The 18,601-nt window shown below is 37.6% G+C and overlaps 1 protein-coding gene across 4 annotated transcripts in view; it reads left to right on the top strand.

Annotated features, from left to right (window-relative positions):
- Dock4 (dedicator of cytokinesis 4) overlaps nucleotides 1–18,601 on the top strand; it is a 396,469-nt gene that overhangs the window by 172,493 nt on the left and 205,375 nt on the right. For all 4 annotated transcript variants that reach the window (XM_051175069.1, XM_051175070.1, XM_051175068.1 and 1 more), the window contains exons 2-6: nucleotides 980–1,063; nucleotides 3,448–3,488; nucleotides 5,646–5,701; nucleotides 10,589–10,685; nucleotides 14,518–14,666. In XM_051175069.1, coding sequence (XP_051031026.1) covers nucleotides 980–1,063; nucleotides 3,448–3,488; nucleotides 5,646–5,701; nucleotides 10,589–10,685; nucleotides 14,518–14,666 — 427 coding nt within the window. The remainder of the gene's footprint in view (nucleotides 1–979; nucleotides 1,064–3,447; nucleotides 3,489–5,645; nucleotides 5,702–10,588; nucleotides 10,686–14,517; nucleotides 14,667–18,601) is intronic.

Genomic DNA, 18,601 nt, shown 5'->3' with positions numbered 1-18,601 from the left:
AAGATTTAAATGTTCACCTTTTAAATATCTTCCCAACCTGACATAAATTGCAAGTTGGCTTCAGTGTGTGTGTGTGTGTGTGTGTGTGTGCGCGCGCACACACGCGCGCGCTTTGTGGGTGATGACCTTTTCTGTGTGTGTTTTGACTTGTTTCTTTTATTGCTATGTCTCTGAGATTCATTCTCTCTATCATTCACTGAGAAGCCTGCATGACTAATCTGGATGCAGGCCTTCCTGTAGGTGGTACATTCTAGTCTGCTCTACTCTGCACAGTGTTTCTGAAACCAACTTATCTAAATCATCAAAAGCATCGATCTATATAATTAATGATGTACCCTTTCACCCCCGCTGCATGTACTGAGAATGCTAAGGAATGCGGGGATTATGGCTGAGTCTTTAGCTGCAAGGATGGCTTGCTGAATCATTATGAAATAAAATGACACCATTGATTTTACTGTAAGAAAGACTTCTAGTTTGTATGCCATGAACTTGACATGGCTCTAGGGATGAGAGTGAGTATATAGACACAATCTTTCCTCTTTTGAAATTTATAGTCTCAGGAATAGAACCCAACAGTATAAAATCTAGGCAAACCAATCTTAGTACTGAGAACAAGATATATTCTTCATTTATTAGTACCATCTGTTTATTAACTACCACAGCCAGGCATCTGGAAGAGGGAGTGAACCCAGCTGGCTTGAAGCACACAGGGTCCTCTAAGGACCTACAAGATTGCCTTTATATGTTGCTGGCAATAGTGTTGGTATTTTATATGCTACCTGTGGAGTATTCCACATATTTTCAATGTATATCTATAGTGTTTATTTGACCAAGACTTTGGCAAATTATATGAGCTTAATGATTTTCTTTTAAAATACATAAAAATAAAATGACAGCAGTCTCAGATTTAATTGTAAGCAGTGTATATAGCTGGCTGTAATTGACATAATTGTCTTATTTTCTGTATCATTTTTTACAGTTATTGCCAGTTTTCGAGGCACCGTCCCATACGGCTTGTCACTGGAAATTGGAGATACTGTTCAGATCCTGGAGAAGTGTGATGGTGAGTGGCCTCATACTTACAGCTTGAAATTGTATGAAGAGATTCTTATCCCACAACTCTGCAGGATGCTTCAACATTTGTCTGTCCATTTCAGAAATTTTCCCCTTAGTCACAACAAAGTATTTTGACAAAACTTGCTCCTTACATATTTAATGTGCAATTATGGGAAAACAGGTATTATGTTTTCAGTTGATTGTACTTTTTCCTAATTTATCATACCTTTTTAGTTCTTATGTGAGGTGTAGAAATACTAAAACATGCTCTGCTTGTAGAAGTTCATGACTAACTCTCAGCCACGAAGGTTTTTGTATAATCCCAGGGATCAAAAAATTGAAGGGCAAGCTTAAAAAATGGTGTGCCTGAAGTTGAGGTTGGAAAAATGGCACACCTGAAGCTGAGTAACAAGAAACCCAGAAGGGTGGGCCAGCTCCACACTAGCCTTGTAGTCCCTCTTCTCCTAATATGGAATAAAATTATCCAATGAGTTTGAAATGTTAGTAGATATTGTTCATTTATGTAGCAGGTAACTCACTAAGAACACCTAATCTACTCTTAGATGCCTCCATTCTTGTTCTAGGTTGAAAGGATTTCAGATGATCTGACCCCATTTCTTGTTAACAAAGTTACTAGATTTTATGAGTATTAAAAGAAAAAGAAAAAGAAAAACAATTATTCTCTAGAAGAAGGCTTCCTGACTTGGGGAGTTATCATATGATAATGTTCTATCTTACAAAGTTTCATCGGGAGTTAAATTGTGTTTGAACAAATGAAAATACTACCTTTAGGTGGAATCTGGCTTCAAATGCTGATGATATGTGAATATTTACTGTCCACTGTAATTGAGAAATCTGAGAATATAATAAGGTTGCCTGTGTTATTACTGAAATGACTCTCTTTGTTCTCCTTTGTGTCTAAATATAAAGTTCTCCTGAAATTGCTGCATAAAAACAGGGTGTGTATTTAATGGGAGGTGATAACCAAACCTCTTCTGTATAATGTAATAATTATACAAAGACCTTTCTGGCCTTTCTGAAATTCCCAAGAGATTTCGATTCTGTTAGAATAATACAAATCAATACACATGTCAGCTCTGTTTCTTGTGACATGATACCAAACCCTGTTTGACTTCAAGATCAGGCTTCCATCCTTGAGCTGATGTTAAAGATGATAGATAGGATTCTTTGTTGTTGTTGTTGATTTTTCTAAGAAAACATTGTAGGGAACCAAAACAAATTCAGTGTACAACTCAAAATTTTCTTACCAAAATAAACTAGTCAAAAAATTAGATATCACATTTCTACATAGCAAGTAATTTTCTATCAAGAAGAGAAATTGTGCCTGCACTTATGAAAAATATGCTACATTTTTTTAAACTGACAAAAAAGAGACACCTCCCTTGAAAATAGTACTATAAGACTGCTTCTGGGTTATTGACACTGGCGAATCACATTAGTCAGATATTGTGGTGATGAAATTATACAAGCTCATTTGGATAACAGCTCTTAGGACACAAAAGGCTGATCATTGGCAGGTGGTGGTATGCTTATGTATGTATATACACATCTGTTATATTCTTACTGGCCAGGCACTATTATAGATGGTGGGTTTATGTACATACAAACATCTGCTACATCACTACTGGCCAGGTATTGATACAGGTAGTGGGCTTATGTATATATATACACATCTGTTATATTCCTGCTGGCCAGGTACTAGTATAGATGGTGGGCTTATGTATGTACAAACATCTGCTACATCACTGCTGGCCAGGCACTGATACAAGTGGTAGACTTGTGGATATACACATCTGTTACATCAGTGCCAGCCAGGCACTGTTACTTTCAAATCAAACCTGTGCTTTTCATGAGGCAGAATTTAGAATGGCATTAGATCTTGTATAGATTCTTGCACTTCCCTTAGACTTACTGTGGACCTTAATGGGGAGAAGAGGTACTCAGAGAGGTAAAGTGATGCCCCTAATATCAAGAGTATGCTGAGCTTGGTGTCACAATCCTGGGAAGCTAAGGACGTAAGATTTTGAGTTTGAGGACATCTTAGGCTACATAGAACCTATTGCAAAAATAGAACAAAGACATAGCTATTAAATTTCAGTGAATTTCTTTATTTCAGCCCAGTTTTTGTGATCCAAGCCTTTATTTTCATGTATGCATATTTCTGGTACAATTTTAATACAACAGTGTATTAATGAAATGCTAAAACTTAGGGTCAGTTAATCTGTTACCTAGCCTAATCCTAGAACTACTGTTTATGCATAGAATAGTCATATGAAGATTAAGATTCCAACATCAAAGAACATATCATTTGTTATCTTTAAGTATTATCCTGGTTTATGTATTAAAATGTAATAATGATTATTTTTACAGGCTGGTACAGAGGATTTGCCTTAAAAAACCCAAATATCAAGGTAAAAACTGTTATTTCTAATTACAATTATAGGATTTTTTTTTTTTTTTACTAAAGATGATTATTTACGTTATTTTGCTATACAATTGAAATTAGAATTGGGCTCTTAATTAAGTTTCAAAAATGGTAATACAGATTTTCATAATTTTGGGAATTCCTTTGAAATGGGATTAAAGTTAAGGTAAGATATTGAAATCATAATTCTCTGTAGCCCTCAAAAATTATACTGGCAAGTGCTTAAGCTTATTAGATATAAACAAAATCTTTTTGAAGTTTTAGTTTCCCAAAGAGGTAAATTAAAATTCAGGCAGGGGAAATATATTCCAAAAGAAATACTGAATAGTGATATTTAATCTTTAAATTTCCTGTGGTATTGTTTGTAAGATGCTGGTGTGAGGAACAAGTTTGTTTTAGTGTCGTGTTAAGGGTTCCTTAGGTGGCATGGGCTGAACCAGGAACACAGCAGTGTTAGTGCTCATCTTTCTTGACATTCCAGGAAGGTCCTGAGCACATTACCTATGTTTACATTAAACCCTTAGGAAGAAATGTGACTTTCATTTGGATAGTGTGTGAGTTTTTATTGTAATCTTTGCTATAGTCTTTATTATGATCTATAACTTTTAAATGTTTCCATAGTCTCCTACCATTTTGTTTTTAAATTGGTGCACACGCGCACACACAAACACACAGAGAGATCAAGGCATATAGGTAGTTTGTACCTTATCTTGCCTTTCCCAGCGATCAAACTCAGGTTGTCAGGCATAGAGCAAATGCCCATCTTGAGGCTCCTCTAATACAGTCTTATACATCATTCTTCATTCTTATGTTTGGTTTAATTCTAGCTTGTGATGAGAAATTGTATCATTTCTCATTTTCAAAATACAATCTAAATTTCTTTGCCAGTCTTTCTGCTTAAACATAGCTTCTGTAAGAACATCCAACTTTGTTTAATTACTTCATCATTTTAGATCAGTCTCAAGGAAAGCCTAAGGGACAAATGAGCATATAAATTTAATCTCTGGATAATTTAGCCTTCATTTAATTTTTTTTAAATTTTATTTTGGACATCTTCAGGGCACATGCAAATATAGCTTTGATATTTAATTATTTTTCTAGCACATATTTCTGAAAAAAAATCACTATGATTTTTCTGTCACTTCTATCTCGTGTCACAAATTTTGACTTTAACTTTCTTTATTAAGGTTGCTTTGTTAATTTTGTCATATTGAAATAAACATTTTATTATAATAGTTTTAAAAACAATCTCTTTCTATTTGTTACTGTAAAATATATGGATGGATGATAGGTAGATGATAGATACATAGATAGATAGATAGATAGATAGATAGATAGATAGATAGAGCTCAATTTGGTAATACCAAGAATTAAACCCATGGCCCATGTACAACAGGCAAGTGTTCTCTCATAGAGTTCTATTGTGAGCCTAAATCATTCATTGTCACATAATTTTCAGCCTGGCCTGATGTTACATGTCTGTAGCCCCAGCATATGGGAGGCTAAGGTAGAAAGAATGCTGAGTTTAAGTACAGTCTGGATTACAGAGTATTCCTTCCTGATTGGCCTATAGTATGAGACCAAGTCTCATAAACCAATTGCAAATTAACAACAATATCAGAGGTATTTGTTTTCTTTTTTTAAACTACAATTTTTATATAGAAGTATTAATGCTTTTTATTTTCTGATTTATGGAGAAATACTCATTTAGCTGAGCATAGTAGTATTCCATAGCCATAAATAAGCTTTGAGGAAACATAGAGGATTGCCACACATTTAAGGCCAGCCTGGTCTACATAATAAATTCCTGTCTAGACAAGGCTACACTGTAAGACTCTGTTTCAGGGAGGGAAAAAGAAAAAAAAGAAAAAAAAAAAAAAAAAAAAAAAGAAAGAAAGAGAAAGAATGCATTTGCTGGGTAAGGTTTATTTCAATTATATTTAGAAAATCTCTAAATGTGTAAAGTTGGAATAGGTATTAGAAAATTTCAATTTGTACCACATTGCATTTTAGCATGTAGAGTATGCTGGTGTTTTGCTATTCCTCAAATTGTCATGGTTGTTAACTGTTTCAGACATATCTTCTTATGAACAACTGGCCTTAAGAGATAGCTAGACTGTAACCTCCATATTTTCTCTTCCAGGGTATATTTCCTTCCAGCTATGTTCACTTGAAAAATGCCTGTGTAAAGAACAAAGGGTAAGAGTGCATTATATTAATAGTTGGAAAGCTTCCCCACAGCTGCTGACCACCTCCAAATTGAAAGGCTTAGTAATTGTATTACAAAGTGAACTAGAGAAGATCAAACCATGGTCCTTGTTTTGATAGGAGACACTAAAGCAACAGATAGAGATAATTCAAGAACCCATTTCTGAGTGCTGAGCCACAGGGGCATCTTAGGATAAGGCTGTCTCTGATTGTCCATCAATAGTGGAACTTGTTTAATCTTAAACAGAGAAACCAATTCGTCATATTTTTCTGATGTTTAGGGAAACATGTTAGGCAGAGGCCCTAGCATGGTGAGCCATGTGGTCTCAATGTCCAGGAACCTCCTAGATTTACCCCTGGTTGTAGAGAGGTGAAGCCTGGGCCAGTGTGATGCTCAGTAGTTAGAGTGCTTGCTATGCAAACTTGACAACCTGAGTTTGATCTCTGGACACCACACAAAGATCAAAGAAGAGTACTGACTGCACAAAAGTATCCCCTGACCTCCACATGTGTGCCACTGCAAATGCATGACCACACATATACACACCATAGTGAAAACAAATAAAAATTAAAAATTAAGCTGTGCATGTTGGCTCACCTTTAATCTCAGCACTCAGGAAACAGAGGCAGGCAGGTCTCTGTGAGTCTGAGAATAGATAGCCTGATCTGCACAGTGAGGTTCAGGCCAGCCAGGACCACATAGGAAGGCTCTGTCTCAAAACCCTAATAACAACAAAAGCAAAGCTGATCTTTCTTCTAAGTGAATCTAAAACCATCTCCTGTGTGGCTTTATACATTATTCTGCTGTTTGATCTATGGATCACATCCAGTCACAGATCACCACAAATGTGGTCCAATATAAAAAACAAACTCACTTAAAATTATGCATAGTAAAACCTTTGCATGCTTCTTCAGCATTTAATTTAAATAATAACTAGTATCACAGAACAAGACAGCTGATATGCCTGAATGATACATTACATTGTACAGATTTCACTGACCACTGAGGACTTAAGTTTTAAAAGTGTTTCCCAGTCCCCTTCTAAACTGACTGAAAGTATAACATGCCCAGTATTAAGTAGTTAACACAAGTTAATAATTTGTTGTAAGGTAGATTTTGGCACATGTATTTGGTGCCAGTGTCACAAGGAATCATCTCTGAATTAGAGTGTAATTTTTATGGCCAAGATATAAAGACTCAGTGATAGAAATTACATATTAATGCAAATAGCAATAAATAGCAACCTTTTATTTGAACTCCAACAGCACAGTATATGACACATTTAAATTTATATTCACCAAAAATTTCCAGAGATGTTGTTATTGAAATTGGTGATTTTGCATTCACTCTCTGTAAAGCTGTGCTTCTAGATTTTAGTTCAGCGAACTAACGTCGACAAGTCATTGAGAATTTGTGGTACAAATACATCAAGTTTCCCTATTTGGATAAAAGTTAAAGAATCTAGGATACTAGTATGCTACATGTCATATATGCTAGTACTTTAAGCAACTTGAGTAGTTTTTCAAGATAGTGGATTCAAGATACAGTTTTAATCTGTCAGTAAGACTTACCTCTGAGGCTTTTGTTGGATATCTTGAGTTTCTCATTTCTAGTTTTATTTTAGTTTTGATTTTCTTTAGCGATTCTATTTCAATGTTAAATTCTGCTTCACGTCTTGAATTGTTTTTATTCAACTGTGTTATTAGAGTCTTCATTAAGGTCTTTATTCACATCCTGATTAAAGTTCTTGAACATATTCATAGTTGTTACTCTGAAATCCTTGTCTTGTGCTTTGGCTAAGTTGTTTTTCTCAGGACCTATCATAGTAGGTTGCTCTGGTCTGCAGGAGGCATATCAGTAGTCTACCCCAGCCCTTAAGGTGCCCATGTGAATAAGTCCCCACTCCTCCCTCCCTGCTGCCTTTACCCTAAGCCATCCTGATGTCCCCCATCTATTATGCAATGAGACACCTAGACTTCATCCTAATCTTTTATGCAATGAGCCTCTTAGACTCCATGATACATTGTGTTCAAGGAGGAAAAGAGTCCAAAGGCTGTAGTAGTTTCTTGGCTTCATTTCTTGTCGATATGATGAAATTACCTGACAGAAGTGGTTTCAGGGGGAAAGAGCTTATTTTCGTTCACAATTCAAGTTACACTCCATCATTGTGAAGAAGTCTAGGCATCGGAATGTTAAGTCACGTTGTATCTGCAGCCAAAAGCAGAGAGCAGTTCATTAAAACATGCTTCTTGTATCTAGCTTTTGAATTTTTAAATACTGTCTAGGATCCAAACTGAGGCAATGAATGGTGTTGCCTACTTCTAAATTGGATTTTCCCACATTGATTAACATTATAAAGACAACCCCCTACAGACATAGTCACAGGGTGATCCACTATGTACAGTCTCTCATTGAGACAACTGTCTCTGGTGATTCTGGGTTCTGTCCTACTGGCAATTAACCAAGGCATGCCAGGTGGCATGAGACATAATTTTAAAATAAGTTCATTCGGTCATTCATTTTGTTTGTTTTTTTATTGTTATTGTTGTTTTTTGTTGTTGTTATTGTTTTGCTTTGTTTACTATTTAGAATCTAATGTATCCTATTTGTATGAACATTTGTTTGTATCCATATGTACCATATGAATGCCTGGTGCCCTCAGATACCTGAAAAAGGGGCTGGATGCTAGAACCTAAAGCTCTGGTTGTGAGCCACCATGTGATGGTGAGAATAGAACCTGTGTCTGTGTAATTGTGGCCAGAGCTCTTGAGCGCTGAGCCTTATCTTCAGCTCTATACTTTTGTTGCTGTTCCTAGTATACGGTGCTTCTCTGCTCCCACTCCATGAGCCCCCAAAAACTGAAAATGTAGATAAAAGTGTCCCAGAAGACATGTATGTTCTAGGCCGGCACCAGGCCTGATGGGATTATAGCTCAGTGAGAATTCAGGATGGGTGGACTCCTCTCTAAAAAGGAGTTGCTACAGCCAAGGTAGATCCATGCTTCTGGCAATCTAGGAGAAAAACTTCATTCTGAAAACATTCAAGACACAGAATGTCTTATTTTTCCAAAGAGAAAGATCTTTAGGATGTTAATATCACCCAACTTATTTTAAGCAAAAATTTAACTGGATGGACCGACTGATATAAAGTATGTCCCAGAATAATTGACCAAAATATATTTCAAAGCAGCTACTTAAGTTAGAATATTTGAACACTAATTTGGGGAGGGGGTTATGTAGTTAATACAAAAGATCTTCCCTGTGTGAATGGTATTTTGTGTTTAAAATTTTGTATTTTGTTTGGACAACCCCAAGTAAACTTTCTACATACTGAATTGTCCATGGTTCTTTCCTAGGTCTTCCGAGCAAAGTAGGGTCTATGGTGAGGGTCTCTGAATTAAATGGGAGTTCATGAATTAGGGAAGTCGCTCCTGTATTGTTTAATTCTTGCTAAGACCTTACTTTTAAAATGTTAAGTGCAGTGACAAGGATTCCCAGAGATTTCCTGTTCCTTCTTGGGCTTTGTATAGGATCATTTTATAAGCTCTGAGTCCAAATACTCATCATATGAATTGCAACAGCTGCCTCAAAAGCAGAGGAAATATTCTGCCTTTGGGAGGTGTCAGGTGTAGACTCTTTGAATGGTACTGTATTCTCCACAGCGTTTATATTACTGTTTGTTTCTAGTTTTAAATCCCAGTTTTACATTTTTAGCTTCACTTCTGCCCTAGAAAGAAGACAAATACTCACAAGACAGGTTTTTAACAATAAAGAGAAATCAAGAGATGGAGCTCAATTGGGGAAAGAATCGAGGCAGTATTTAAGTTTTTGAATTTATGTTAGGAAGATTTTCCCAAAGACAGCTGTACACACTTGGACAAGACATCATAAAGACCTGCAGAGCAGTTAGCCTCATGATGAGATGGAATCTCCCTTGGAATTGAATAAGCGGTTTCCTTTTACATATGAGATGTTAGCCTTTGGAAAAATAACCCTGAAATAAAGGAAATAGTTTCCATTGATATTGGTGACTGCGTTCTCCTGAGAGGCTGTAATGATAATGGCCATGTAACCTCTTGATCCTGCACAAAACCAGAAAGGACTTGACTAAAGAAACTAGAGATGACAAAAAATGATTCTTCAGTGCTAAAGGCAGGGCCAAAGGGCAAATGAAAGCCCTACCCATTTGTCGCCTTATGCTGCTTCTCTTCAGGGCAGCCATACATGACTAACAATGCTTACTTCTGACTTTAAAAGAAGAAATGGGAAGAGTCTATTATCTTCATGTCAGAGGGGAACATTCTGGAATGAATATCCTGATCTATGACACCTTAAGCCTTGGCTCTGTTGCATTGTAGCAGTATTAACAATGCACATTTTTCAAATGTGTGGCCTGTTCCAAATAATATAATTAAGGGGTTTTGGGATCACAAGGATGCTTCATGAATGCTCTAGTTATGGTTATGCATCCAGACAACTGAATGGTATTTCTCTTACTTCTCTTGGGTCCTGTGGTCATAGCATTTGGATGGCAGAGGTCACTTCACAGTTGCATAGTCTGGTGGTCTTGTCTGACAGAGGAAAGTTGTTGAGTTTGAAGAGATTAAAAGAGTTGTCTACTGGTCAAGCTGTCACAGCAATAGAATGTTTATGCTGTTCCTTCGCCCCTGCACCATTCAGTCTGGACCTAGATTAAGTTGATGGTCCCTTGGGCACTGTACGACCCTCACTTATAGCATTCCTCATACAAGCTTCTAATCACATCCTGGTTGCTGACTGCCGTACCTCATGTGGCTTTCTCTCCTAATTGTTCTTCTTGAATATTTAAAACTATTGTTTCTGGTGTTTATATATGTGTTATTGTCTTTCATTTCACAGACAATTTGAAATGGTTATTCCCACTGAAGATTCTGTTATCACAGAGATGACGTCAACGTTAAGAGACTGGGGAACCATGTGGAAACAACTCTATGTCGTAAGTAACTTTTTAAGGGTGTGATTTTTTTAGACCAATAGATAATTTTTAGATAATTGTCTTAAGAAATATGTGACCATGCGTAACCATCAACTAATATTTAAGAGCTTGCTTTAAGTCACTGGGTCTTCTTGGGAAGTCAGAGGGTGTAGATCTTCCTTAGCCATAATTATTTTATATTATAATCTCTTCTTCCCCATGGGGCATTAGTTTTATGCATTATATTCAAATACCACTAGAGTATAAAAGATAGGTTTTCTAACACTAGCTAAATATGAGTATTTGTGTGGACCTAGTTTTGGATTTCCTGAATATGAAACCATTCTCAGTATAGTTTTAGTGATGGTATATTTCAGTACATCCTGATTCTATGAGTAATTTGAGTATATTGGAAATGAAAACTTAGAGTAGGAGAAACTATTCTAAGTATATTAAGGAAAGAAAGGCAATTTTTGTGAAAAGTATTATGTTTGTTTATTCATTTGCTTATTATAAAAAGTAACATTATTTGTTCTGGAGTTGTCTGGCCCTATCCTGTTGGAGCTGGTGGTGTTAGAGCTTACTTGGAAAATCCACAAGATAGTTTAAGTCTAAGTCTTAGATGAGTTGCTGAAGTGTGGTCTTGGTAAACAATCAAATTGCACCCCACCAGGGCTCTGTGCTGAGATAGAGATGAGGAAATTCAGATGTGGCTGTTAGATTTATAAATTCTAGTTAGAAAGATCATGAAACCCAAGTATTCTCACATTGAAAGTAATTTTGTAAAGTATTTGAACTAGTATATCTTTATATTCAACACACTAGCTTTATAATATCTCTGTCTCTCTTTCTCTCCCCCCTCTCTCTGTGTGTGTGTACCTGCATGCATATCTGTACTATTGTAGTTGAGAAAGGGTATCCACTTTATTTCTTTAACATAACTGCTAGTGAGGACCAAAGTTGATTTTTTTTTCTTGTTAAGTTATTTCTACATGCTTTTGATGACATAACTACCTTGAGGCATCTACTCTGGGGACAGACTTGGTTGGTTTGAAGATCTGCACATAGTAAAATCTACAAGTAATATCTCTGGCTACTCTCCTTAGTAATGGGAAAGGGGTTGATTAGCTAGCATTGTGTCATACTGGGAATAAACAGTTCTTTGAGGAACAAATATGAAATTCAGTCCAGAGATAGATTGACTTTTGGAACAAGGGTACCATAATCACATTGGGCTTTCTAGGTTCTCTTTTCCTGGATGCATTGTTGTATTTGTGTTCATTGTGTATTACTGTGTCTTAGGCATTATCCATATGCAGTTTAGCAGTTTTAAAGCAAAGCACCTGACCTCTTCTTTTTGTTTTGTTGTTTTTTGTTTGTTATTTGTTTGTTTGTTTTGAAGTAGTGTTATTATGTATAGCCCTGGCTGTCCTGGGCTTACTCTATAGAACTCACTCTATAGAACAGGCTGGCCTTGAACTCAGAGACTTGCCTGTCTCCTCCTCCCTAGTACTGGGATTAAAGAGTACACTGCTATGCCCAGCTATCACCTAAGCTTTTCACTGAAAGATGTTTGATGAATACAGTAAGTTTGTAGTTTGCAAATAGTATATGAGATAATGTATTGTGACTCTGCTTCTTCCTTGGGATTGTTGGCTGCTTTGGTCCATAAGGGTGGAGCAAGCAGAAGCAGGGAGCAGGGTTCAAATGGCTCTGAGTATGATGGGCATAGCCCTCTGGGAGATGACTTCAGTGAATCAGCTCAGCTCTTCCTGAATATAGAAAATATATAGGATTGGGGAGCCTGGAGACAAACCCTAATTTCCATTAAGTGACATGGTCATATCATAAGGTTTTGTATGTGGCATCAGAGTCCTATGGCATAGCTCCTAGTACAAGTCTTAGTTACCATATGTACAACAGGGGAAAGGCTTCTAGTGGGAAACTGCCAAGAGTCACACTAAAGATAAATCAGACACACAGGCTTAGAAACAGTTTTCAGATAAGGTCAGTCCTCTGGGCTCAGAGACATTCTCCAGGTAAGGGCAGGTAGAGAGCAGGAAGTCCTCACTGTCTGGTAGGGAGTCTTCCATGTTGCCCAGCTTAGAGAAAGCTGCCAGGCTATGGTAGACTGCAACCTTTAACCAGCAGGGTGTCTCAACAATGTATGTAGATATTTAGCATATAAAAGAATGTGACTGCTTGAGAAATTCTAGTTTGTTCTTTTAAATAGTATTGCTAAGGGCTTAAGTAATAACTTTTAAAAGCCATCTTAATAAATTCAGCAGTGTAAGCAGGAGAAATGTTGAGGAGGAATGCAGCAGTCTTGGTGCAGATGCTGGGCTGTGTTTTATGTGTCTTCTCTTCTCTCTGGGGCTTTTCCAGGTACTTTTATTCTTGAATCTTATCAAAGATGATTTATCCCAAGTCCCACACTAAGCAGTAAAGCCAGAGTCAAAATTTAGGTCTGCTGCCACCGAAACCTGTTCTGTTTTCCTTTTAAACCAAATCAAAACTTAGCCATTCTCTAAAATAGGAAACTGCAATTCATTTTTGGATGCATATCTGATATATTGTGGGGATTTCTAGGTATTGCTTTAATCTAGTTGTTTAGTATTGTAATATACTCTTCATTTACTACCAAATGGAATATAGTTTTTAAATATTTCCTAGTATGCTTCATAGCTATTTATTTCTTTTGAAATTTAGTTTTTTACAGGTATATTTTATGAGAGGACAATATATTTATGATAGTCATTGTTTTTCTTTTGTTTGTTTGCTTTCCTGTTTGTGTGATAAGTTTGTTGGATAAGCCCAGCTGGGATGGAGTTGTGGTATTCCTACTGCTTAGCCCTCCTGTGGCCAGTATTAAAGGCAGGGACCAACATGTCCAGTTTTTTCTTAAAGTAGCAGGCAGTGGGAGTATCCCTTATTCTTTTAGAGATTCTCCCCTGAGAGAGAGCTAACCAATTAGTTTTCGTTTTTATGAAAGACTTTGCATCCTTCTTGTGTCAGCATCTTGTCAGAAGATGTGGTGGATAAGGTCAAGTTCACGCTACTGAACAGGAGCAGGCACATGCCTTTGCCCCTGTGATGGTGATGGTGCAATCTCTCTTCCTTGTTCGACTTTTTGTACCTCTTCTATGTAATTTATTCTTACTTGGTAGATTTTTCCTTCCTACCACAGATACCCTCAAATGTTTCTTGGTCTTCTGCTTATCCATTTGTATGACCTAAACAGGAACTGCTTAGGTCATACAAATGTGTGAAAGAAATAACACCTAGAAATCAATGTGTTCATTCATTTCCACCTCTAGGGGCTCGGACACAGCTGTTGTGGATGTGAACAGACACTGAACAGTTAATTACAAGAATATTGTGTTGCAGTGCCCTTGTAATGGCTTGTAAGAGGGTATATAACATGAGAAAAGGGCAGACAGTAAGAGAAGACAGTAATAGAAAACAGGCTCAATAGAGTGAGTTAGGAGTTGAGAGGCGAAGGAGTTTATTTATAGCTTGTAGGAACTGGAACTGGTTTCCTGGAGAAAGCTTCTCATCCTTCTAGCATGTTTTTCAGACCTGTGCAGTACCTGATGGGTCCTTAAAGCATCAAGTATTAATACAGCAGAAAATGCATCACTACATTTTGGCCTGGACAGGAGAGCAGTGTTGTGAGACTTGGATGAAAATGCATAGAGCTGTATGTGTCTCTGAGGACAAGGAAGCAGGACAGATGTATTGGCAGAGAGGCTATCTACACAATGGCAAACCCTTGTTCATCCACCCACTTTGGTTACCTTCCATTCCAGAAAGAGGACTGACCACCAAATCTCTGTGTTTATGTATTCCTTAGAGAAATGAAGGTGATCTCTTCCACCGCCTGTGGCATATCATGAATGAAATCCTAGACCTGCGGAGGCAGGTGCTAGTCGGCCACCTTACCCACGACAGGATGAAGGACGTAAAGCGCCACATTACTGCCCGACTGGACTGGGGAAATGAGTGAGTACTGACAATTACAGCTGCTGTAAGGAGCATGGAAGTGACCCAGTTAAGCCAGGATACGCTGATACCACTGGGAGCAATCACACACAAGTATCCCCATTCTTCTCATTCAGGCTTTATGTGGATTATCAGTGATGGAGCCAAACACCACATCTAGTGGGTCTGGTGTGAGCACTAAGATAATTTTGCTTCCCAGTGCCTGATAGTGTGACAGTGGCCAGGTGGTCTCAAGAAATATAATGTTCATGGAGATACAGTTTCTGACTAAAATGTGTCTTTTGTCCTCTGGTATTTAGGTTTGTCACATTTATTTATTTATTTATTTATTTATTTATTTATTTATTTATTTATTGTATGCCTCCTTATCACTGTGTAGACGGACAGTGTGATGCAGGGGGAAACTTACTAGCCTCTGCTGCATGTCTTATGACAAGTGCACAGCTGTGATAAGTTCTGTGCAGGCATATAGCCACTCTGAAGAGCTGCTTAGGAGAGCTCAGGTAAAGACTGTCGTGGACTGAGATTTACTGTTAAATAAAAATGTAGGGAACTTATTTAAAATAACAACTAAGCACTTAAGTAGTGAATCTAATTACTAGAAACTCCAACCAAAGCTGATACTCAGTTCGAATATTAATAAAGGGGTGACAAAATAGATAAGCCAACCTTGTCTATGCTCCTAGTTCACACAAAGACTAAGGCAATGATATAATTTCTAAGTATCCTGCAAGGCCACACCCTTACCTTCTTTAACATTAAGATCCTGTGTGCTATTTTGACCTTTAGTGGATCTTAGCACAGAGTGGTGGGAGCGTTTGGAGAATGAGAGTGAACATGGGACACCAAAAGAGAAAACACCAGAAAGTAAGCCATGAGTAATTCACATCTTTCCTGAATCTGGAAAACCCTTCTGGAAGTAAAAAGTTGCTTCCTCTAGATATAGGAAGCAGCTTTCTCAGAAGCCACCTTAATTTCTTTCAAAATGTTAAGGGTGTACACAGACCAGATTTTAATCCTCCATCTCACCACAGAATCTGTCACATCTTATTGAATATGATATGCTACTCAGCTCTTTACAGACAGTAAAATATTCAGTTCAAATATGCCTAGATTGATGATTCATTCCTGTGAGAAATAAGAGCAAGAAGACAGGTAGATGATGGCAGGAAGAACATTGAACTAGGGAGTCCTTTGTGATTTTTTTTTTTTTTTTTTTTGCCTTTATTTTTTCTTTTCTGTATTTGTTTGCTTGTCTGTTTGTGTGTATGTGTGTGCGCGTGCGTGGTGAGTAGAGGACAGCTGGCAGGAGTTGGTTCTCTCCCTCCACCCTGTAGGTCCTGGAGATTAAACTCAGGGGCTCAGGATTGACAGCAAGTGCTTTTACTCACTGGGCCATCACACCTGCCCAGATCATTTTTAAAGACTGGAAGCAAATTTCTGAACCCTTCTCTGTCATATGAAAGCACTGAGCTGGAAGTACAAAAGCCCCTTTCAGCTCCACATGACTGGACAGAAAACATGCTGTGCCTCTTGCTCGGTTGGATTTGCAGCCTTGGTGTTGACTTTCTCCTTTGTGTCTGGCCTCATGTGGCCTTTTTGCTTTGATTGATCTTCTCCTTCTTCTTCTCCTCCTCCTCCTCCTCCTCCTCCTTTTCCTCCTTTTCTCCCTCCTCCTCCTTCTTTCTTCTCCTTCTTCTCCTTCTTCTCCTCCTCCTTTTCCTCCTCTTCTCCCTCCTCCTCCTTCTTTCTTCTCCTTCTTCTTCCTTCTTCTTCTCCTCCTCCTTTTTTTCCCTTAAAGACAAGGTTTCTTTATCGTTGTTTTGGAACTCACTCTATCAACCAGGCTGGCCTCAAACAGAGATCCTTCTCCCTCTGCCTCCCAAGTGCTGGGATTAAAGGTGTGTGCCACCATGCCCAGCTCACTTGATCTTTATTCTTATTTTTAAATCCCTTGACTTTTTACTTAGTTATAGTTGGTTATAGGTCACTATGCCAGTCCTCATTTAAATGAGGACTAGTTTGTTAATTTAAAAAAAAAATGTAGAACAGGCAAGCAACCAACCATTTTTTTTGTTGTTGTTGTTTGTTTTGTTTTTCTTTTTTCAGTTTGATGAAGGGAAACAGAAAAAACTGGGGAAGCAGAGAAAATTTTTGAATTAGGACTGTATTAAATCTAAGTTTTTTGGCTTATATGAGTTCTAGCTTGTTTTTTGGGCGGTTCTATGGCTAATTTATGGTAAATTAATAGAAAAAAGAAATACATGAAAATGAACAGTATAATTTAAATCATTCTTAAACCCATGAATGTTCTCATGCTCTTATTCTATTTTCTTTAAATTTTATTGACAACTTATTTAAGAATAATCACTGTAGGGATTATGCATTTGCCATATTCCTTTAAGGATAAATTTATTCTCTTATTAAAGAGTGCTAAGTGGAAAGCAAATTAAGATATTTTCTTTGCCTGTTAAATTAGGTCATATTGTCCTGGAAAATGCTCTGTCAGCACATAAATATCTTACCAATTGTAATTAAGAATGTGTCCAGTGTCACGTTGCATATATCCCTGGATTTAGGGAGCTTAGATGAAGTAGGAGATGGCCCATCTTGTTCCTTAACAGAATCAGTAAAGGTAGTTCTCTCCTGAAATGCCCAGGCAGAATTAAAGTGGGAATACAGATTTCTGTCACCCACAGAGTCCATGACAGCCTCTGAAGTCTTGTTGAGAGTACATAGAAGGTGACTGGGTTGGTAGAAAATTTGTCTCTTCCTGCTCAGCTCTGGCTTCTTGTATCCTGTATGATCTTGCTCTATCTGTTTTCTCTAGGCCTTTCCTGGTTTTTCTATATTCTTTGGAAAGGATTGCTGATTTTATTCTGTAAGCTCAGAAATCTCAAACAGTGGCTTGTTTACCCTCAGACAGTACTGGTGAACTGACAAAAAATGGATAGCACCAAGTAGGATGTTCTCACAATTTTGACTTTAAGAAGCTAGCAGCAACTGATAACTTAGGCTGCTCAGAGACTAGAAACTCTGAATACTACTCCTGTCAGTAGAAGTTCAGGAAGGACCTGAACTCCAGAGGCTCACAGCGGGGTCTGATCTTATTCATTTTTGTAGTGCTAAACATGTATGTCCTTTCACAGAGCTTTTCTTTCTAATGTTATATGGATGGGTCTGAATTCTCAAGTTCAGAGTCACAAAGAAGGAGTATCTTTGACAACTGAAAGATAAGCTATTTGGGCCTGCTTTGGTTGAGCATGCTATGCTCAACTGACTGCTGGCCAGCTGTGGATTGTTGCCATAGATGTCAGGTGCCCACATGAGGGCCAGCCAGATATATACACCATCAAGAGGAGACAGTCACAGGAATACCCTCTACTCTCACCTTTCCCAGGAGAGAAAGGAGTTTAGGCACCCTCTCTTAGGAGAAACTTTGACTAAGGCAGGTTTTGTATTCTGCAATACAGGTCTTTCATCAATGAAGTAAACCTGGTGTCAAATGATACCTCATAACCTGGTTCAGTGACTCCTGGGAGGGGAGAAAGAATGAGAACTGGCCCTGTTAGAGTCCCTGGAGTAGAATAGCTTAGGAGGATGTGACTAGTTTGAGAATAAACAGCTGGACTCATTGTGATCTGAAAATTCAGCTACAAGAATAGATGTGCGGTTTCTTTGAGTATTTGAATATCATTTAAGAAAATAAGGAAGGATTTTAGTGTCAATTGAAAGTCTTCCCATTTTAACAGCTAGTATTATTCAGGGTGGCCTGGCAGTGCTTGGCTTGAAGTAGATGCTGAATTAATCATTTTAATGATGCAACTTTAATGACATTTTGAAGCATAGAATTTCAGGACTCTCTGTTATTTTTAATACAAAAGAAAGCTGTAGTTCTGTAATTAGAAGTACAGTGCCAGAAGGTTTCTATCTTG

This window comes from Phodopus roborovskii, unplaced genomic scaffold (assembly GCF_943737965.1).
Source record: "Phodopus roborovskii unplaced genomic scaffold, PHOROB, whole genome shotgun sequence".
In the NCBI taxonomy this organism is placed as follows: domain Eukaryota; kingdom Metazoa; phylum Chordata; class Mammalia; order Rodentia; family Cricetidae; genus Phodopus; species Phodopus roborovskii.
The sequence above is the reverse complement of the archived record's forward strand: the minus strand, read 5'-3'. Positions and strand labels throughout refer to the sequence as shown.